The sequence below is a fragment of the Nuphar pumila genome, chromosome 10 (genome assembly GCF_984573655.1).
Source record: "Nuphar pumila chromosome 10, dmNupPumi1.hap1.1, whole genome shotgun sequence".
NCBI classification, from domain to species: Eukaryota; Viridiplantae; Streptophyta; class Magnoliopsida; order Nymphaeales; family Nymphaeaceae; genus Nuphar; species Nuphar pumila.
In genome coordinates this window covers 14,027,151-14,051,365 of record NC_143258.1, presented here as the reverse complement: position 1 = coordinate 14,051,365, position 24,215 = coordinate 14,027,151, and the positions used below count along the sequence as shown (strand labels likewise).

The 24,215-nt window shown below is 39.6% G+C and overlaps 1 protein-coding gene across 3 annotated transcripts in view; it reads left to right on the top strand.

Annotated features, from left to right (window-relative positions):
- Positions 1–8,485: 8,485 nt before the first annotated feature.
- ESP4 (HEAT repeat-containing protein) overlaps positions 8,486–24,215 on the top strand; it is a 249,664-nt gene continuing 233,934 nt past the window's right edge. For all 3 annotated transcript variants that reach the window (XM_090018877.1, XM_090018878.1, XM_090018876.1), the window contains exons 1-2: positions 8,486–9,076; positions 9,800–9,959. In XM_090018877.1, coding sequence (XP_089875003.1) covers positions 8,859–9,076; positions 9,800–9,959 — 378 coding nt within the window. In that variant the 5' untranslated portion in view covers positions 8,486–8,858. The remainder of the gene's footprint in view (positions 9,077–9,799; positions 9,960–24,215) is intronic.

The following is a 24,215-nucleotide window of genomic DNA, read 5'->3' as shown; positions in this document are numbered from 1 at the left end:
TAAAATGATTGTACATAATGGAAAAACATTTGAAATTTAATTGAAAAAAATGAAAATCGATATAAGAAATTACCCTTTCTTTCATTGGTCAAGGTCGACCAAGGCCATGACCATCCTTTCTAGATGGCCTTGGGACGACCATGGCCATGAAACCAGCTGGTCATGTTGACCATCTGGGTTAGTGGCAGTCTTGTAAGAGACTTTAGTAACTCATAAAGGGAGGGCCACGATTAGCCCTACCCAAATCAAGTTAAAAATAAAAAATAATAAGAATGATATGACAAAAAGTAGCATAAGGAGATCTTGCATGGCATTAGAGGGGTGTCATTCCCTCTTGGGGAATGTGTGGAGCCTTAAGTGCATGCCTTGGGATTCAAGGGAAATCCCAAGGGCTCTTCCCAAGAGAGAAGAGCCATCATTAGATTAGAAATAACCACATTGGATGCATGGGGTGGCAGCCCCATGGCATTCCTGTAAAATTTAAAAGAAGATTTGAATACTTGGAAACGTATGGTGGAGCTGGGCGGTGGTGGAAAACCGTGATCCACCCGAGCCCTATATCTTGAAGGGTGATCCTCCACCCTCCATCTCAATCCAACCACATTTAAAGCCCTTAGGAAAAATCGAGCCCCCCATTAGAGGGGCGATTTTTCTAAAAATCATTCTCTCTCTCTCTCATTCTCTCTCCCACACACTCTCTTCTCTCACTTCCTCTTCCTCTTCCTCCCAGCCGTGGGAGTGCTACTCCATTGAAGTGAAGAGCAGCCACTTACCTTCTTCCTTCAAGCATCAAGGTGAAGATTCAACTCGTTGTACATATGGTTTCGGTACTTCATGAAGCCGATGAGCCAATGCATCCGTGCATGCATGCTCTCTCAGTGGATTAGCTTCGTTATGCTTTCATTTCAATTGCAAATCACCATAGCTACATTCATGGGTTTGTTGCCTCTATTTACAATAAGCTTCCTTTTGTTTTTCCAAGAGCAAATTCAGTTTTTATCTCATGTGCATATTTTTATGTTTTTCTTTTCTTAACTTCAGCCTTGTTATGCTTTCCTCTCACATTGTTGGGCTTGCTGGTGTGTCCGTGGACATGGAACCTTGTTGGGGTGCACTGGACTGAGCTGGGCTCGTCCAGCATACACTCATCTCCTTCGGCACCCACTTGAAGTGCATGCAAGCAGCGGCTGGTGCGCTACAGTCGCCACCTCCTTTTGTTTTTAGCTAACTTCGGTTCAGCCCAGTCCCAACGTGTTTGGGACTGGCCTAGCTATGCTCTGGTATGGGTCACGACGTGACCAAGCCCCAATAGAGAGAAAAGGGGCCCAGGCCCCCTTCGGTTTCTTTGTCTTCCCTTTTGATGTTCGTTGGTCCCATTCGGACCCTTGACGTTTGAGTCAACCAGGCACCCAAGTGGTTTGCCAGGTTGGGTTCGGCCTATGACAGGGGCCCAACCCACTTTAGTTGCAGTTGTTGAGCCTTAGGCTCCAGCTCGTGCTGTGGATAGTCGCACGGTCTGGTCCAGAGGACCAAACCCTTCAACCAACCTATTCACCTTGCGTTGGGAGTTGGGCGCCTTGCGGATGGTCTGTGCGCCCAGCATTAGTCACCCAAAACCTTTACTTTTCTTGTTTTCTTTTTTTTGTAACCGGGTTTGGGCTGAAGTACCGGTCTGAACCATGGGTTCATACCAGCACTACAACCGTTTTGGGCTGGCTGGTTCGTGGGCCAGACCCAGCCGGGCGTGGCACGTGGTGCCAGCCTTGGTTTTTCCCATTGTTGGAGCCGGGTGCCAACCGTGTGGTGCTGGTCACCCAGGCCATGTGTGGCCGACCCTTGTGGGTCCAGGTCTAAACCAAAATGTTCAAACCTGAGTGTGTTGACAGCGTGGTATGGTCCTATGGACCAGACCCTTGTCCAGCTCCCTTGGCACCCCGATCCGTCTAGTCACCCGCGACTGTCACCCTTTTGGCAGCTCGTTTCAGTTCCAACCGAACCACTACCGTGGTCTGGTCCAAACTGAGAATCGGACCAGATTCTCATGATGAACTCAGCAGTCTGGTCTAGAGGACCAGACCTGCATATGCCTATAGGTCCCCTTGGCAGCTGGTACGCGGATTTCATTGTCGGAACCTTTGCAGCCTCGTTAACTCCATCCAGCCGGCTGTCACTAGTGTTGACTTGTTCTTTTTAAGACCAGCACGAAAACCATACCCCTAGCCGGACCTCAGTTGGTCCAAACTCGTGTTTTGTCTTGCCCCGCACCCTTTCGCAATTCGGTTTGGGTGTTTGGCATGCATGCCCATGCCTTGGGATGCCCCTGTTTCAGGTAGTATATATATATATATATATATATATATATATATATATATATATATATATATATATATATATATATATATATATATATATATATATATATATACATAAAGGGGTATACATTATTGAATGTACTTGTAAAAATGTAAATATATATATATATATATGCCGATAACTGTAAGCCTCGTAACGTATATATATATATATATATATATATATATATATATATATATATATAAAGTTAATGCATATAGTTGAGTGTTTCGGTGTGACCGAATGGACAAGTGGCACTCCTGTGTCCCGTCCAAGTGTTTCCATAGTCATTTTCACACTCCGAACTGTGGAAAGCCAATGTAATCCCCATTAGATGGGATAATTCCAGAATTCACTTTTGACACATATGTGTCTCATTCTGCATAAGGAAAACACTCATGCCTTAGTTTCCGTTTTGACGGACTAGTGAAGTAAGCGGATGAGCGCTATTGCAACTCCACGTACATAGAGACTACGTTGGTTACAAATCACAAACACTGTTCAGTATTTTTGTATCGGGTCCGTGGGTGCGGCACCCTACACCGTGGATATGATAATGTTATTCCCATAAGTTGGGAATATCTCAGATTTTCCCTTGTAACACGTATGTGTGTTAAATCAAGTATGATGGTCCTTTATGTTGCTATTGTATTCTTTCATTCTGCAAGAGCGACGATCCACCTTGGAATGCGAATGTAATTCTCATACGTACGAGATTATTGTTAAATTCAATCTCAATACTTAAGTACGCAAAATCATGAATTTTCCCTATGAGAATAGTTTCATGTTATGCAAAGTGCCAATATTAATGATTTAGAGACAACTACTTGAGTGATGGAATTTGATGGAATTTGATGGAATTTGATGAAATTTCATATGCATGAAACTGTATACTTGCTTGCACGTTTCCTTGTCTCTCAGAAATGAAATTGTATAATGCCTCTGTTTTTTATGATTGTGCAAATGATAGAAAGCATGTGGTACTATTACACTTTGCACGTGAAACATCCTGACACTTAGACTGAGTAGTGCGTACCTCGACTGGTACATTGCTTGAGGCATTGGTGAGTGCACAATGTGCACTTACTTCATGAAATGAAAGGCTAAAACTTAAACACCATAGGGTATGAATGAACATGATTTATATTTTTGACTTGGTTGGAGTCTCTAGGCAATGACCCTTTTTGTTGTGAGTGGACTCACATGTTACTATACCCTGAATTAGAAAAGAAAATAATATGGTGTTGTGATCGCTTTCACGAGCGAAGTGCTCTTGTTGGCCGCGTGATGCTGAGCACGTGGATGGACAAGTCAAGTCCTCGTTTGCGTCCCCCTCGAGGACCACGAGGCATAAAATCCTCGTTGAGAGGTATGACTAAACAATAAGTCTAAGAAAGATAAATCTGCTTTGCCCCATTCACAAACGGTTCACCTTGGAGAGGGTGGATGGTACAACTCTAAGTGACTTGTCGTTACTACGACACGTGTTTTGACAGAAGCTGTAGCGCCCTTTGGCCTCCAGTCACTCGGAGTCAGGGAGGACGAGGTTACTTTTTTAGGACCTCACTACTGCAGTAGTATGGATTGCAATCCTTGCCTATGCGAGAGTTTTTCTCAGCTGTGTTCTGCTCGCATGAGGTTTACTTGGTCTGTAGCTTCCCTGGTTACCACACTAGAATTTGAATAACAGACGCCGGGTGCATGTCTCACAGAATGCGAGGTTTCTTCGCGTACCCGAAGGAGTAACAAGAATAACTTAAAGACTAACCAATCAGAGCTGACTTACTGTAGTTGCTACTTTACTTGTTCAATAGTTTGCCTTCAGTTACTTTACTTGTTCAGTAATTACTTCAGTTACTTTACTTGTTCAGCAATTACTTCCGTTACTGCTCTGAGTTACTTGCTTTACAGTTACTTCAATTACGTTACTTGTTTCGCTTGTCACGTACACACTTACCTCACACAGACACTTACACTTGTTAGTTTTGTTTCTGTTTCCTGTTTTTCCTCTTAGATTTGTGTATATATTGTGGTTGTTTCTTCACCACATCGCAAGAGGACTGACCTCGTTTTATGGGGATGTAGGTGACTAACAGGTGCAGTGCTGATGTAACGACAGACGGTGGAGGCTTGGGGACCCACACTTAGCTGCAGATCCAGTCCGAGTGGTTTTGGGTTTTGGTTGGGATGTATTCCCTATTTTTGAGTTTTGTGTACTATTGCAGTTTGTAAACTTTTAAATTGTCGGGTTGTATACCCTTTTTACATTTGTGGTTGTACCTTTATTTACACTGTTAGTTACTTTTGTTGCACTCACCTGTGGCCATCCAGACTCGCGGTTTTGCCACCTTCCTCACACCTTGTTTTCCGTTGTTTTCAGTAAAACCTTTCAAAAAAAATCATAGAAAATCCAAGGTTTTTCCAAGGTCGGGGTTTGGGGCGCCACACAAGCTAAGGGTAGGGCCAATCGTGGCCCACCCTTTTGATCTTGCTCCCTTTCTTACAAGATTTCCACCGCCCCAGCTGGTCAACTTGACCAATTGGTCTTCGTGGTTAGGGTCGTCCAACCCCATTAAAAGTGGTCGACCAAGGGCTTGGGTCAACCCCTTGGTCGGACCTACGACCAAACCTAAATAATAAATGATAATTAAAATTTTATTTACACACTCGATTTCAATCAAAATTTTAAGACAATTTCTTGTTTAAATTTCCAATTACAACTAAATTCTCAAAGCACATTTTAACTGTTTTATCTCTTGCAAAAATTGCTCTCGTTATGACCCATATCCCATCGATATGTGCTTTCCAGTAATTCACATGAATTAACAAGGTTTTTTCCTCGTTTGGGTCCCAAATTTGGAGATTGACTAATCTTATATATTATGAATTTGACTTAGGATTCTCAGAAATTGATTCATCATAAATTGTACCCATGTCACTTCATACATTTTACCTACGCGATTTCAGACTTCGCTCATCAATAGGTATATATATATATATATATATATATATATATATATATATATATATATATATATATATATATATATATATATATATATATATACGAGAAATTTCATCTACTGAAACACATCATATTTCATATTATCTCAAAAATATTATGGGCTTTACAGAAAGAACTATATAATTATTGAACATTATGTTATAACAAAGAATTATAAATGGTTGCAAGCCAATCGATATCAAGCAAATTCCAATAGCACGTAGCCTTCATACGTACAAATCGTTTATCCATTTATCAATCATTGTGTAAATCATGATGGAAAAACAACTCATAAAAGTAAATCATAATTTTCGCAGTGCACAACGCTAAATGCTTCTTCAGTTTTTTTTATGAAGGTCAAACATTACAATGATTTGTTTAGTGGCACTTGTGTGCTACACTTATTAAAAAAAGAATTATACATTTATAGAATGTCATGTTACCAAAAAGAATTATAGAATTACAACAAAGAATTATATAATTACAACAAATAATTATCGGGATAAAAATATTACATAATGTTTATTTAGTGGCACTTGAGGACTCAAATGGACTATGTCATACAAATTGTCTTTTTCTTTTCCCTGTTGGACTCTCTTTCCTCGGTGGCCTCTTGGTTCTCTCGTTCTTATTAAAACCACTGGTAATCATCTCTACTAGTGTACCATATTGTGACCACATTTGTCTCCCCAAATTTCTCACCTACTTCTGTAACTCCTTATTCTCCCTCTCAAACATCTCTAATCTTGTGGCGGAGACTACCTTCTTTTTGTGAGTTGTGTTCGCTCCTCAGCGTGTACTGCAACTGAGGAAAATGTTGTTGTAGCAGGAGAGACACGATAGACGTTTTTATATGATGTGAGACGACGTGATGGGGGACAGGAGGGACGCATGGGTTCCCAATATTTCCACGTTATTTGTTCTAAATCTCCAGATTTCGACGCATGGGTTCTCAATATTTTTTGAAATAGTTGGAGTCATATTGTTGTTCTTTATAATCATATGTTATGGCACAAACATCTCCTTTGTACTAGCTATCCAATTGTTTTCTGAAGCATTTGTGCCAATTTATCTTCCTGGCCCCACCACTATTCATCTTCCTTCTCACTTCCATAGGTTGTTTGGGGTAGACTGTCCTAAGCCAGCTTGTAGGAGAACTCAACTACCATACTGCAACTCGACTTTAGATTTGCTAAACAACCAAATATCGCAGTTAGACAGTCTCGCAGTCTCAGCAACAACCTCTTGTTCCTCATCCTCCCCATGTTCATACGGTATCCACACAACCTGTACATTGGAGATTATGCTTTAGGTATAGACATAATTATTCATGCTAATGAATGTTAAATATTAAAATGATTTATAATAACGAGTGCTAAATATATTACAACGATTGTTACTAATGAGTGCTTTGTATTAACATGATTTACACTAATGAATGCTACATATTATAATGATTTACAATAATGAATGCTAAATGCTAAAACGATAATGCTTTTTACTAAGAAAGACAAAATCCTGTAAATATCATTACTTAAGAATGCTAAAGATTACAACGATTTACACTAATGAAAGTTAAATGCTAAAGTGATTACGATTTATACTAAGGAATACAAAATCCTGCAATGATCATTACTTAAGAATGTTAAACATTACAACGATTTATACCATTGAATGTTAATGTGATAACAATTTGTACTAACAAAGACAAAATCCCGCACTGATGATTACTTAAGAATGCTAAACATTTCAACGATTTATACTAATGAATGATGAATGCTGAAACAATTGTTAATGATTTAAATAATTTACCTCATTTAATTGCAGATCATCTAAAATAAACTTAGCATTATCCTCTTTGACATTTATTGTAGCCCACTAGCCGATCTTGGAAAAACTACAAATCGTCGGGCCACGCTGAGGATGCAAGGCGACAAAATGCTCCCATGCCCATGCCTACAAAATCAATATATTAGCAAGACTATAACCTTCAATGATCTTAGTCTACAACTATCAAAATATGTAATAAACAATTACCTAGACAAATGGCCAAAACCCTCCGACGATTTTTCTACCCTTACTCGCATGGTAAAGTTGATTGTACAAATGTGCGAACATAGCAACACCCTATGCATAGTTGTCGACTTCATTTATGTCTTTCAAGAACTGCAACAACAGGTAACTTAACCTTGAACCAGGCAAATCAGAAAATAAAGTAAGTCCAAAAAAATAAAGAAGAAAGCAGCGCAACTCTTTATCAGCTTTTTCAGATGCACATGTAGCGGACCGACCTTTCTATTTATTACGAAAAGAAGAAACTTTCATCGACGTGGAATTGCTTCCACCAGAAATACATTGACCTCAGTCCTCCATCGATATTCCTAAAAGGGCCGTGCACTTGTCCCTTGCGTTATAGTTTGAATCTCGTGCTAGGATAACACTTCTATGACACTTAATACCCATAATCCGTGTCATATCTTTTAGGGTTATGGTGATACCAAAAAAATCAAACTAGAATGTGTTCATCTTATAATTCCACTTATTTATCAGGCGGGTTATGGTGTTCCAGCATGTTTCAAAATAATGTTGGTCCAGAAGGCCGCCGAAGTGCATATTTCGTAATCAATCCTTCTCATATTTACTCAGTTGTCTATACCACGATAAAATTACAGGCCACACACACTGCCCTCTGATCTTTTTACTTGGTGCTCTATTTATCTTCTAACCTCTTTGTAACACAAAAACAACATATTATTTGTCTCAAATCAAAATTAGTCTCATTTGTACTTCTACACGTCGTTGTATACAATAATTGTTATATATAATAATTGTTACACACTCGCTATCACTGTAATCACTATACATAGTAATCGCTATCACAATAATCGTTATACATAATAATACCTATCATAGTAATCATTATCACAATTATCGCTATACATAGTAATTACTATCACATTAATTATTATACATAATAATACCTATCACAATAAATCGTTCACATTAATCACTATACATAATAATCGCTATCACAGTAATCGCGGCGCTCGTGACGATCGTTCTGATCCCCGAACAAGGCACCAACGTCTTTTGGAGGAACATATAACCTGCTTCCGCTTTCCGGAGGAAGGGGAACGTATGCTTTTGGAAACCACCAGGGTCAGGTTGCATTTTGCACGACGTACCAGGCCCTCGACGAAGCGACCGACCCGCCGCAGCCCTAAAGATAGCCCACGTCCGGGTCAACCCTGTGTACCCAAAAAATATTGTTTTTGTTGACGAGCCATACAATAGGCGGGAGGAGGGGCCGGACGAGGAGGAGGTGCTCTAGAACATGTAATAACCAGGAAGAGCTGTGCGTGGTTGGACGACTGAAGACGACGACGATGAGAGGCCGTGGGGAGAAGACTTAAGACTTCGTCCTCTTCCCGAGTCAAAGTGCAGAAAGAAAGAGAGGTTTCTGTTGGAAAGAGGAGCTTGTTAGGGTTCTGTGGGGAGGAAGATGGTGGGGGTAATGGCCGGCGGTGGCACGAGGGATAAGGCCCTCAACCTCCTTAACTCCGTCAAGTTCTCTCCTGACCTCCCGTCGAAGCTCGAGAATTTGGGTCTGCTCAAGGAGTTGCTGTTGTCCAGGGACCCTTCCCTCCTCGAGGAATTCGTGCCCCATCTCATTGAGTTTCAGTCCAATAGGGCGAGCCCCGTTCGCAAGCTCATCGCCGAGTACGACATCGTTGATTGCTTCCTTTTCTCCCCCCCCCCCCCCTCTTCTTCTCTTGGGAGCTATAACGTGAAAGTCTTCTAGGGTTAGGATAAAGCACTCAATCATTTTGGGATTTGATTTCTTCTGCTTTCTCTGTTGCCTTGTTTCTGTTACTTTGTCTGATTTAGTTAATGATGCGATGCATTGGTTTGTGCACCGGGCTGTCGATGCACAAACCCCATCTACATATGTTATTGGTCTGACCCTGATTCAGATGTGGACTACCCATATCCTATGATGTACGTCGGATTTAGTTTTAATTGCAATCCGGATCTCTGACCCACTTGCATCCCTATGCTTTCATATAACTGCCTGTTGAAAGTATATGCAAAGAATCTAGTGCTTGATACCAATCTTTTTTCCTTCTCTCAATTTCTTCCTTTTTTCTTCTTTTATCATTGTATACCATGACTTTGTTTTGAACAACAGGAGCTACTTGCTTCTCTATTAATTTGGAGGTACTTGAATTGCACTATTGTCCCCTTAATTCTATTCATATTTTCCTATAATCCAGTTTACTGCCTGTAGCGGTAAGCTAAAGGGCATGGAACAGATTCGAGCAGACATTTGTATTTTATCATCGGAGACCTATTTATACTTTGGGGTTCTGTAGTTCGCAGGCAGTTACGTAGTCCTGAAATTCTTGGAAATTATTGATTCTATACATCCCTTTGAAATTGCAGGATTATTGGAGAAATTGGTTTTAAGCATATGAGGTTTTTACCTGAACTGGTCCCTGTTCTAATATCTTTCTTAAAGGATGCTACACCTGCTGTTGCACGGCAAGCTGTTACTAGTGGAACAGATTTGTTTAGGAAGACGATGGAATATGTTGCGGTTCGGGTATGCATTCCAACATACTTAGGAATTTCATTTCTCTTAAACCGTTATCTGCAATTACTGCTCTGGATGCTCGTTTATTTGGCTTAAGTTTTTCTAATATTGCAATTAAGTGATACTTGATACTCACGATATGTTGATATCCTCCTGATATATCTTTAAATTCATAGAATCCTAATGGTGATTGGAAATTTTCTCCTTGAGTTGAAAGAAAAAAATTATGGGTGTTCATTTCCTTTATCAGTTACTTGTTTCTGAAGAAAAAACTGACACAATCATGCCAATATAAAACCACAACCATGCTATTTAGTCTAACAAACTCATGCAAATCAATCTGATGGGTTAGCTGAACTCGGTGAGCGAGGCAGTTTTTTCCTTGTTATCCAAAAATTAGATAAAAAACAATTGGCTTTATAACCATTTAAGACACGTGATACTTGTTACTGATGAATCTAGCATTATTCAGAGCTAACTATCATCACATTTCATTTTCCATTTTGTATTGATGGTCTTCATTCTGTTAACACGAAGCCAAATTCATTAGCAGCAGCAGTGAAGAAGAGAGAAAGGGAGCAGCAAAGAACACATTGGTTGGCCCTTAATGTTTTTTGATTCTTGGTGAAGGGCTGCACCTCAATAATTCATTATATATATGCTTGCCCTAATAGGGCAGAATACAAAACAATACAAGAAAGATAGAATAGTTACAAACTAAGTCACATGGGTGCGAGTGCGGCACTTTCAAAAACCTAGGGTGTGGGGGTGTGGCAGGGCAAAAATGTAAATATATATATATATATTATATATATAATTTTGAAGTTTTAACAGTTAACATTATCATAATTTAACACTTAACATTGTCATAATATCATTCATCATGCATACAATATATCAACCTAAATATCAATCAAATAAGTAAAGCAATTACATAAATCAACCTAAATATCAATCAAATAAGGCAGAAAAGAACTAAATTACATACCAAAAGTAATGGATCTTAATAATTTTCTTCTTCATCATCAAATGCATCATTAGAAGGAAGATTGGGCTCAGATAAATCCATGTTTGTCATGTTGAAATCATGATCTCCCTCGAAGTCACACTCTTTTGTGTTTACATCCCAAAATTTGGATGTTTCTTCTCTGCGTTACAAACTCAATTTGAAAATGTTAAATACAATAAAAGTATATTTAAATGAAAAATTTAAAAATAAATAATAAAATAACTAAGAGAGCAAATTAGTACCTGTATTCATCATTAGTTCGCGAAAGTCGTCGAAGATTTTAATAAACATATACTAAATCCTCTCCACGCTTGCTTGTGAGTTTGTTTCTCTTCACGTTGTGGATTTGAGAACATGTGCTCCAATTTCTTTCACAACAAGATGAACTAACAGGTTGCGATAGCAATCATAATGCAAGACGTTGGAGAAGAGGTGTTTATGATCCAAATGTTGGCCACCATGTGATAGGATCTATATTATCCTCCTCTCTCGCGAATAATGCTGGTCCATATAATCTCGAAGATGAAAATTTTTCAAACTCTTGTGTGACTTGATTTACAAGAAATGCTTCAGGAAAAAGTCTCATCATACACATATTTCTATGTCTTGATAACTTTGGGTATAGATTTGGAGGGACACGACCAATACCACTTGCTTGCCACTTTTTTGCATCATATTTTGGATTAAGAGAATGCGCCATGAAATGCAAATGAGTGTTGCTCTTATCCCATTTTCTGACTAAAATTGAATGAATATGGTTAAAAAATTCTGAATCATCCAATGCAAGATTTTTTTCTTCATGCTTGAAAACAACTTGTATTTTTTCAATCATATTATCCCATATTTCATAAACTCTGTGAAGCATGGGCTCATCCTTATCAACTTCTCTCAACATTTCCCAAATAGGTTGGGTAAATTGAAGAAAGTATACTATTTTGTCCCAAAACTCATCAACAACAATGAATTTCTTAATTTCTTAAGCCTTGACATCATCATCAACACGATAGAATATTCAATTTTCATCAATCACCATGCTAACCAAAGCATTCTTCACTTTCTTAATCCTCTTCACCATCACAATGATGGACGCAAAACGTGTTTCAACGACCTTCAACAATTTCAAGTCAGAATGCCTATTAAATATAGCATTAGCACGATGATGATTAACAACAAAATTTTTAATGCTTTTGACATTTCTTTCTAAATCTTCAATCCATGAACATAAAACATATGCTTGTGAATTTTCTTCTTCTTTGGGGTTGCATATGCTCTTTAGGGCCAGATTTAAGCTGTGTGCTACACAGAGAGTCCAAAAAATATGAAGGTAGTCACTCTCCAAACTCAACGCTGGACTTTTACAAACTGGAGCGTTGTCTGTAATAATTTGTACGACATTCTGATCAGCCACTTCTTTTATGATTTCTATAAACAACCCCTTCAAATACTCTGCATTTTTATATTCTCCAGATGCGTCAATTGCTTTCAAAAATACTAGGCCACTAAGCGAAAAAGCAATAAAATTGATTAGTGAACACCTTTGAATATCTGTCCATCCATCACATACAATAGAAACTCCATTTTGCTTCCATGAATATTTTTTAATATCCAACAACCTCTCCACATTTGCCCTCTCTTCTGCAAGAAGTGTGGTTTGTATTTTTTTTTAGCTTGGTGGCACATAGCCACTCAAATTACAATTTGCCAAGGATGTTACTAAATCCTTCCAATAAGGATTTCTAGCCGCATTAAATGGGAGTGAACTAGAATAAAAATACCTCCCAACTTTTCTATCCAATTCTTTTCTTCCATATGTATTGAATGTTGCTTGTATCATTCCTCTACCTCCTACATTGACTTTTCTTTTTTTTCCAGCATCTTCTTGGTGGCTTACAAATGACACATTAACTGCACAAGAATCAGTCATTGTCTTTCTCTTCTTATATTCTTCTTGTATTTTCTTGTATTGTCTTCGCATTGCTTCATCAACTTTTCTACATCCTGAAATGCCATGTCTTCGTATCTTCAACAAATGAGCCTTCACTCTTGTGTAAGACCCAACAAAATCTCTTTCACAGAACTTGCATCGAAATCTCTTGTTTCCACCACCTCCTTTTCCAGTTTTTGCAAGTTTATCTACATGTACCCATAGTGGCCCCACCTCATCAGTCCCACTACAACTATTAGCAAAACTAGCAGCAGAACTCAAATGTTGGGATGAGGATGACGTAAGTCCTTTCTCTTTATTTGTCATTTTTATCCTGAAAACACAAAAAAAATACATTCAAAATTTCAAATCAATTATACAAACATTATCTTGATATAAAAAATATATATATATATAATATATATTATATATATCCCCTGCCAAAAACAAGGAGGGACTCAACCCCTTCCCTGAAATAAGAGGGAGCAAAGAAGGGGTCTCAACCCCTCTCCTGCCGACCCAACAAGAGAGCGAGAAGGGGGCTCGACCCCCTCCCCTGCCGAAAACAGAGGGAGCAGGGGGGGCTCAACCCCTCCCCTGCCGACCCAACAAGAGAGCGAGAGATGGGGCGGGGGGGGGGGGGGGGGGGGCTCGACCCTTCCTCCCCTAAAATCAGAGGGAGCATGGTGGGGGTGCTCGGCCCCTCCCTTGCCGAAAACAAAGGGAGCAGGGGGGGCTCAGCCCCTCCCCTACCGACCCAACAAGAGAGCGAGAGGGGGGGCTCGGCCCCTCCCCTGCCGAAAACAGGGAGGGGTTGAGCCCCTCCCCTGCCGAAATCAGAGGGAGCAGGGGGGGCTCGACCCCTCCCCTACCGACCCAACAAGAGAGCGCGAGGGAGCAGGAGGGGCTCAACCCCTCCCTTGCCGACCCAACATGAGAGCGAGAGGGAGCAAGGGGGCTCAACCCCTCCATTGTCGACACAAGAAGAGAGAGAGAGGGAGTTAGATGGTACCTGCGACGAGGGAGAGGAGGTGGCGTCGGGAGGACTCGAACTGAGCTACGCGGGAGAGGAGAGGAGAGGAGAGGAGAGGAGATTAGGGCAATTTTTTTTGCCCTAATCCTCCTTTTTCATCGGATTTTTTTTTAACGTCCAAAAAATTGGACCAAAATGACCTTGGGTGCGTTGACCACACCCAGGGTCGTGTTGACCGCACCCGGTGCCGCACGCGCACCCGCATCGCATCGCGTTGACGCGGGTGCGACACTTGCTTTGTCGAGTCCATGTGACTTAGGTTACAAATCTGTGAAGAAGAGAGAAAGGGAGCAACAAAGAACACTCTGGTTGGCCCTTAATGTTTTTTGATTCTTGGTGAAGGGCTGCACCTCAATAATTCATTATATATATGCTTGCCCTAATAGGGCAGAATACAAAACAATACAAGAAAGAGAGAATAATTACAAATCTGTCCCACATGGGACAGAACCAGTGTTGTAAGTATCATTGGATACGATACATATTGTCACTATTGAGGTTATTGATACAATACACCCCGGTATCAATCCGTATCATACAATACAGGGTGTAGTGTACGATATGGTATCGACGCACTTTAAAAGGGACCGAAACTTACTTTTTAATTTTTGGGTTTTAAATACCTTTTGAGGGCTGTCTCCCTCATTTGTGTAGAGGCCATTAGAGGGGAACCCCCACACCCTAGGAGCCGTGAGAGCGATTTGGGGGCCGATCCGTGTGCTAGGGAGATGGCTCTTGCTTAATTGGTGCATGAGATAGTGCCTACTAGACTTATTAGGGCTTAGTTGAGAGTAAAATTGATTTGGAAATCGTGAAATACATGCCGTCATAAAGGTCATTCATTAAATTAATCAAGGAAGCTAATTGGGTGTGAGGGGTTGTGCCTAGAGTTATTATTAGGTTCTAATCGAATAGTAAAATTGTTTGGAAATTGTTTTGTAGACTCATAATGCTAATTAATATATTCTAACTTTAGAAAACTAAAAAAAATATGACTCACCTAACTTGGTGAGTCAACAATAAAAACTCGGATGACTTGGCTGAGTGTAGTCCTAATCGAGTCATACTTGTTTTCTGACTTGATTAGAGGCCGATTTGAGACAATTCGGCCAAAATGACAAGTTGACTCGCGGAGTTTGCCAACTATGAACACACCCCTGGACAAATGTCCAAACATAGAAAATAGGGCTTATGCTAACAGTTGCAAGGAAAAATGGAGATCGGGTTACTATTAGTGAGAGTTGCATATGTATGTACTAGAGTGGACTGATGATGAAGAGTGCAGTGCCATGGAACACGACAATGAGTCTCCCACCCACTCAAAAGAAAGGGGTATGATTTCCCTTCATGCCCTCTCTGGCATCTCAGTGCCACAATTTATGTGAGTGATGGGAATCATCAAGAACAAGCCCATATCCATTTCTGTTGATATATCAGATTAACTCATATTTTTTTTTGTGGTTTAACTATCAAGATGCTGGAATTATTTAATTGTCAAGGAGCTAGTATTTGACATAACCATCGGAGGTGGTGGAAACTGTGTTGTGAAGGGCTGTGAGTCAACCAAGAATTAACCATACAATGACAGCGGACCTTCATGTCCTGCCCATGCATGGAGTAGATGATGGTCTGACTGACCATGCAATGACTCTCAAGGACTTTTCTTAAGGGGGGGGGGGGTGTCACCTGGGCAGTTGGGATTTTGAAAATGTCTATGATCTTCGAACACGATGAATTATTAGGGCTATTTTTTGTAGATGATAAGATAGGAAAAGAAACTCCAAGAATACCTTCCCTTAGAACTTAAGAAACTATTCTATGAATTCTATGATGTTTTTTGGGAATCCTCTAGCCTTTCTCCCACTAAGAAGTCAGGACCACGGGATCCCAATCATGTTAGTATCCATACCAAACAGTGTACGATCCCAACACTAAGGTCATGCATCAAAGGTGGAAATCGAGGGATTGGTGACCAAAATGCTACGCACCAGCATCATTCGACCTAGCTTAAACACTTTCTCGTCACCAAAGTTATTAATTAAGAAAAAGGATGGCACATGGTAGTTTTGTGTGCATTATCATCGGTCAATGCCATCACTTTCGAGGACAAATACTCTATTGTGGTTATCGACGAGGTGGGCTACGCGGCGTTGCCTAATTTTTTGAAGGTCGACTTGAGGGCCACTATCCCTAGATTCACATGAGTCTCAATGACTTTTCAAAAATAGTCCTTTGCATGCATGATTATCACTACAAATTTAAGGTAATGCCCTTCGGATTCACCATTGTTCCCTCTACATTGCAAAGCATAATGAATGATATTTTTTGAACATACCTACCAAAATTCATTTTTGTATTCTTTGATGATATCTTGGGTTATAGGCCCATTAGAGATACTCAACTAGGGCATGATGGAGTAGCCCTCTAAACTCTTCAAGAGCATTAGTTCAAAGAAAATTATAATAAATGCTGTTTCGGTCAACAAAAAATAGCATACTTCAATCATATTATGTCCTGGGTAGGAGTAGAATCCGACCTTGATAAGATTGCAATTATAAAAGCATGGCTGGTGCTCAAGAATCTTAAATCATTAAGATGATTCTTATGACTAACTGGGTAATACTGGCGATTTATCCAAAATTATAATCACATAACAACCCCTCTAATAGCTCATCTTGAAAAAAAAGAGCTTTATTATGGGATAAGAAGGAAATCAAAACCTTTGAAGACTGATTAGCATTGCAGTTCTGCAGTTGTCTAACCATAACCAGCTTCTGCGGTTGTCTGACTATAACCAGCTTTTCACCATTGATGTACTGCTTCAGGCAGATAGGGGTTGTATCGAGTCAAGAAGGCTACACATAACTTGCTACAACAAGATATTATTCAAGAAACTGAACTTATGAGAAAGAGTTGTTCGCCATCGTGCTAGCAATCACTCATTAATGACTATACCTTCTGAGCCAGAAATTTGTAATCAGAACAGGTCATTGTAGCCTCAAACACATTATGCACCAAAAAATCACTAGAATATAATGGATTGCCAAACTTATTGACTATGATCCATTACAAGAAAGGAGTCTACAACACAGTCACAGATGCATTGTCTCGAATATATAAAGAAGTCTAACTCTATATACATTCACAGTCTGCTCCTAAAATACTAGACGGCATTAAGGAATTGTACATCTGACGACATGAATTTCAGAAACGCAGCCTACAAGTAGAAGAGCAACTGGAAAGTTAAACATGATAACTTTTTAGAAGACTTACTCATCTATTTCAAGGGATGCATCTATCTACCCCGATCGTCCAAGGTGAGTCTTGTGAGCTGGACATGAAGGATGGGCACACACATACCTAAGTGTGTGTTCACATTACTTTTGTCTTGGAAAGAAAAATAACATACAATGGTTCATAGGAGCATGTCTTATCTATCAACGTTGTAAAACCAAACCTTACAAGCGGTAGGGTTAATGCAAACATTGCCCATTCCAAAGCAGGTCTAGGGGAGATGTATCCATGGAATTTATTGAGGTTCTACCCACCTCAAAAGGTAAAGTCATAATAATGGAGGCTGTAAACTAATTCACTAAGTATTCTCTTTTTCTAGTGTTGCAGCACCCTATGCTACTCAACAGGTCACACTATCATACAAGGAAAAAGCAATCAAGCTCCACAGCATGCTTCGCTCCATTGTGAGTGATTAGGAGCCTGTCTTTGTCGGTCACTTTCGTAGGAATTCTTCAAATTGCAAGGACCTCAGCTAAATATGAGCAGCGTTTACCATCCCTAGAGTGACAGACAAACAGAAGTGGTTAATCATGGTCCATAAACCTGTTAAATTATGTAATCAAACTTGTAATTTCGTATATATATTTTATATATATAAGGTAATACATATACATATATATAATATATGTATATGTATTTACCAATTATATATATAAAATATATATAGTCATAGTAAGGGTAGTTTATAGGACGACTATTAGACCCGCTTTACTATATGGTACGGAATGTTGGGCTGCCAAGAGACATCATATTCAAAAAATGAGTGTAGCTGAGATGCGGATGCTTAGATGGATGTGTGGAAATACAATAAAAGATAAGATTCGGAACGAAGAGATACGTAAGAAGGTAGGTGTTGCACCCATTGAAAATAAGATGCGAGAGAATCGTTTACGGTGGTTTGGACATATTCGGCGAAGGCCTAATGATGCTCCAGTTAGAAGGTTGGAGAAATGGGAAAATATATTAGTTAAAAGAGGTCGGGGTAGGCCTAGGAAGACTTGGATGGAGATGATAGGAAAGGATATGAATGCTTTGAACCTCACCGAGGACATGGCGTTGGATAGAAATGATTGGAGGAAAAGGATTCATGTGGAAGACCCAAAATGAATTTCTTTTTTGGTTCATATCGCTGACCCCAATTGTTTTGGGATGAAGGCGTAGTTGTTGTTGTTGTAGTAAGGGTAGTTTAGGAATTTTACACATATTCTTTTTCAAGAATATGTTTTTTGTATTTTCTTTTTTTTCTTTTTTCTTTATTTATTTTTGCTTTTTCCTTTAATGCATTGTACATGCATTGGGAGGGGCCCAACCCTCTAGTCGTTGGACCCCTCCAACGGTCACATTTGTGACCGTTGGAGGGGCTCCAACGACTATGTGGAGCCCCTCCCAAGGCCTCCTCCAAAGCCCTATATATATGGGCAGCTCCTCTTGTATTTCTTCAAGGGATTTGGGATTATAGCCCAACCTCTTTAGTGTTTATGAAACTTATGGGTGCAAGTGCACATTTGTGATTCGGTGTGTTGTGTTTGTTGTGCACAAGTGTTCTTGGGTGTGTATGTTCACACATTTATTCTTAAGGTTGTTGTGTTATCGACTAAAGTATCTTGTTGAAGATACTTTTACATGGTATCAGAGCCTCGTTGAAGAAGAAGAATTGCGACTCGCCTTCTTTTGCATTCCTCGGGAAGCGTGCCTTCAAGTTTTTTGAAATCAAAGAGGATCATCTTCTTCGAGCAATATTTTAGGAGCTCCTTTTGTCAAGAAAGACGCAAAAAGTAATTAAGGTACATACTATCTCTTGCATTCTTTCCTCTCTAATGGACGAAAAAGACTCCCATTTCTCTCTTGGGTTTAAGCTTAATGGCTCAAACTATCATGTTTGGGCCGGTAATATGGAAGCCCATATTAAAGGAAAGGGGCTTTGGGGTTACGTTTATGGATCCATACCGGAACCGGAACCCAAAATTACCATTGTTGAAGGAGGTGATATTAAGATTCTTGAAGGGGATGAAAGACAAAAGGCCCTTGAAGAGTATTCTAAGAAACATGATGATTGGGAAATGAAGAACTTCAAGATATTATCTTGGATTTTCTCATCCGTTGAGACCAAGATAAATGCCAACATCATCAAATTTAAAAGGGCTTCCGAAGCTTGGGTATATCTTGAGAAAATGTACACCTCAAGAGATCTATCCCACAAGTACTTTCTTCAAAAGAGGGCTTTGACTCTCCAACAAAATGACATGACCATTCGGGAGTACTTTGCCGAATTATCCTCTATTTGGGACGAGCTCGCAATTCTTGAACCTAAATGGAGTGGTGAGGCTATCGAATTAAGGCACAAACAACTTGAAGAAGACCGGTTCTTTAATTTTTTAAATGGCCTTAGACCCGAATTTGAACAAGTTCGGTCCTCTCTTCTCTCCGCCTTCACATCCCCCTCACTCGAAGATGTTATCACCAAGCTAAGTGGTGAAGAAACCCGTATGGGGATTGGCAAAAATAACCCTAGCATTCTTGTTACTTCTTCTACTCAAGAAGATGGTGAAATGGCTAATGCCGTGTCAAGACCGGGAAATAACATGAGGACCTATAGACCTCCTCATTTCAAGAATCAAGGTCAAGGAGGAAATGATCGGTATGGCAAAAGAGACTTTAGCAAAGTAACTTGCTATCATTGTAAAGAACCCGGACATATCAAACCCTTGTGTCCTAAATGGAAGAAATTGATTGCAACGACTATGGCATCTCAAGTTGAAGAACGACCCCCTTTATCAAGTGAGTCTCTTTCTCTTCAACAAATCGTGGAAGCCCTACAACCTCTTCTCAAGGGAGGTACTTCCGGAGCCGCTATGTCATCCTCTTCCCCCGGTAAGACATCTTGGCTTTTAGATTCCGGGGCATCCTTTCACATGACCCCTAGTTATTGCACTCTTTCAAATTTTTCTAAAAGTGCTTTTCCATCCTTTGTATCAACCGCGGACGGTACATCTCTTGAGATTAAAGGAATAGGGAATTTTGAAAAACAAGACTTCTTTGTTCCAAAAATTCGTTTTATCCCAAACCTTAACCTAAATCTTCTTTCCGTTTCCCAACTCTCGGACCATGGTTGCGATATAAAATTTTCTTCTAATAAATGTTGGATACAGGATCGCCAGTCCGGGAGATTGATTGGGGAAGGCTCTAGAAGAGGAGACCTCTACTACGTAGATTTTCTTCAAGTTCCCAAGAGTCAATTTTGCAACGTCGTCCAAAACAAAGACATTCATGTATGGCATAAGAGATTGGGTCATCCCAATATTGTTAAAATCTCGTATTTGCCTTTTGTTAAACATCTTTGTAAAAGTGACTTTTTGTGTAATGAATGCATTCTTGGGAAAATGAAATGTTTGCCTTTTCCTCAAAGATCCATGTTTACGACAAAACCATTTGAAATTGTCCATTCCGATGTATGGGGACCGGCTCCGGTAATGTCAAAAGGAGGTTTTTCATATTATGTGATCTTTGTGGATGACTATACTAGGTTTTGTTGGATCTATTTCCTTAAACATAAACATGAAGTTTTTTCAACCTTTAAAAGTTTTCACATGATGATTTCAAATCAATTCAATGGATGTTTAAAAATCTTTAGGTCTGACTCTGGAGGAGAATACCTCTCAAATGAATTTAAGAGTTATCTTGAAAATTTTGGAATTCTTCACCAAAAATCATGTCCGAAAACCCCTCAACAAAATGGGTTAGCCGAACGAAAACACCGGCACATCATTGAAACAACTAGGACTTTGCTCATTTCTCAAAACATTCCAAAAAATCTTTGGGCTGAGGCAGCCCTTACCTCTGTCTATCTCATAAACCGACTTCCATCAAAAAATTTAAACAAAATTTCTCCCTTTGAAAAACTGTATGATAAGGAACCTGATTATAGCAGGTTAAGGGTCTTTGGGTGTAAGTGTTTTGTTCTTACTGATAAGAATGACAAACTTTCTCCAAAAGCCATTCCTTGTGCCTTTCTTGGCTATTCTGAAACCCAAAAGGGGTTTCGTTGTTATGATATCAAAAGTGATAAATTGTATGTTTCTAGAAACGTGAGTTTTTTGGAAAATGTTAGTGGATTTGAACGTTGTGACCCCCATAATGAAAATATGGATTATTCTTTTTTATTTGATTTAAAAGTGGGGTTAATACGAGTCAGATAGATTTTTTCCTACTTAGAAAGAGAGATAGGGGTTGTTGCATCGATTGTAAGGTTATACCAGGAGAAAGTGTAGCTACACAACATAGAGTCTTAATTTTAGATCTTAGAATTAGACAATGCCGCAAAAGGGATAGACATAGGATAGATCCTAGAATTAAGTGGTGGGCACTAAAAGGAGCTAAACAAGGAATGTTTGTAGAGCAGGTAGTTAAGGAAGTTGATTGGTGTCTCGAGGAGGATTCAGAATCAATGTGGAATAAGATAGCGGGTGGTATGAGAAAAGTAGCTAAGGAGGTATTGGGTGAGTCTAAAGGCGGTGCACCACTAGGTAAGGATACATCATGGTGGAACGAGGATGTCAAATTAGCTAATAAGGTTAAAAGAGAGTGTTATAGAAATCTAAGTAAGAGTCGTGATAATGAGAATTTGGAGAAGTATATGATAGCAAAGAAGGAAGCTAAAAAAGTTGTTCGAAATGCGAGGGCTAAGGTATATAAGGAGGTTTATGACAAGTTGGATACCAAAGAAGGCGAGAAGGATATTTATAGGCTTGCAAAGATGAGAGATAGGAAATCGAAGGATTTGGGTATGGTTAGATGTATCAAAGATGAAACGCAAAGAGTTTTAGTCAAAGATGAGGAGATTAAGGAGAGATGGAAAGATTATTTTGATAAGCTATTTAATGATAGTCATGCTCAAGATCTTGGAGACTTCTCCATTCCTTTTCATGAGATAAATCGTGACTTCATGCGCAAGATTCAAAAGAAAGAAATTGCAGAGGCTTTGAAGAAAATGAAATCAAGAAGGGCAGTTGGCCCAGAGGCTTGGAAATGCTTGGGAGAGAAAGGTTTAGAATGGTTGACAAATCTTTTTAACTTGATTTGGCGAACAAATAAGATGCCTAATGAGTGGAGGAAGAGTACTTTGGTGCCTTTATATAAGAATAAGGGTGATATACAAGATTGCACAAACTATCGTGGTATAAAACTCATGAGTCATACTATGAAACTTTGGGAGAGGGTGATTGAGTCTAGGTTGAGGAAGGTTGTCATGATATCGGAGAATCAATTTGGTTTTATGCCTGGAAGATCAACTATGGAAGCTATACATCTTCTTAGACAACTTATTGAAAGATATAGAGAGAGGAACAAAGATTTGCATATGGTTTTTATTGATTTAGAGAAGGCATACGATAGAGTACCTAGGGACGTTCTCTGGTGGACAATGATGAAGAAAGGTGTTTCTCTCAAGTACATTAGTATAATTAAAGATATGTATGAAGGAGTAGTAACCAATGTCCGCACTTGTGGAGGGGTGACAACCAATTTTCCGATAACGGTTGGGTTACATCAAGGATCTGCTTTAAGCCCTTTCCTATTTGCGATAGTGATGGATGAGCTTACGAGATCAATTCAAGAAAATGTACCGTGGTGTATGTTGTTTGCTGATGATATTGTTTTGATTGATGAGTCTAGAGCTGGGGTTAATGCTAAGTTAGAATTATGGAGACAGACATTGGAAGCTAGAGGTTTTAAGTTGAGTAAGAGTAAGACTGAATATATGGAATGTCGGTTTAGTAAGCAACGAAGTAGTGATGGGAGTGTAGTGAAGCTTGGTGAGCAAGATATACCGGTGAATGATTATTTCAAATATTTGGGATCCATCATTCAAAAGTATGGAGAAATTGATGGAGATGTAAATCATAGGATAAAGGTTGGGTGGATGAAATGGAAAAGTGCTACTGGAGTGCTGTGCGATCGTAGAATGCCATTGCGGTTGAAGGGAAAGTTTTATCGGACGACTATTAGACCCGCTTTACTATATGGTACGGAATGTTGGGCTGCCAAGAGACATCATATTCAAAAAATGAGTGTAGCTGAGATGCGGATGCTTAGATGGATGTGTGGAAATACAATAAAAGATAAGATTCAGAACGAAGAGATACGTAAGAAGGTAGGTGTTGCACCCATTGAAAATAAGATGCGAGAGAATCGTTTACGGTGGTTTGGACATATTCGGCGAAGGCCTAATGATGCTCCAGTTAGAAGGTTGGAGAAATGGGAAAATATATTAGTTAAAAGAGGTCGGGGTAGGCCTAGGAAGACTTGGATGGAGATGATAGGAAAGGATATGAATGCTTTGAACCTCACCGAGGACATGGCGTTGGATAGAAATGATTGGAGGAAAATGATTCATGTGGAAGACCCAAAATGAATTTCTTTTTTGGTTCATATCGCTGACCCCAATTGTTTTGGGATGAAGGCGTAGTTGTTGTTGTTGTTGTTTGTTGTATTTGATTTATTGAATAAGGACGATGATACTAGTGATAATGAGTCAGATCAAAGTAACCCAAATGAACTTGAAACCGAGGAAAACATCTCCTTATCTACTTCGTCACATCAACCTATTGAATTACCTAGAGACCCTATCACCTACTCTCATAGAGATCAAAACAACTTTAGGAGTGCTCTTGACAGATATAATGATGCGAGTCCCAGTGCCTCTCAGAATGAAGTGATCCTTCGTAGAACTGAGAGAAGTAGAAGGCCTCCTTCTAGGTTCATTTCCTATGACTCCTTCTCACCAAGATATAGAGCCTGCCTTAGTGCCATCCACTCTTATATAGAACCTAGAAATTTTGAAGAAGCACGTAGATGCCCTGAATGGATTAATGCCATGGACAATGAACTTGAGGCTCTGAGAAGAGCCAAAACCTGGGAATTCCAAAATCTTCCTAAAGGCAAGAAAACAATAGGGTGCAGATGGGTTTTCAAAGTAAAAACTAAAAGTGATGGATCCCTTGAAAGGTA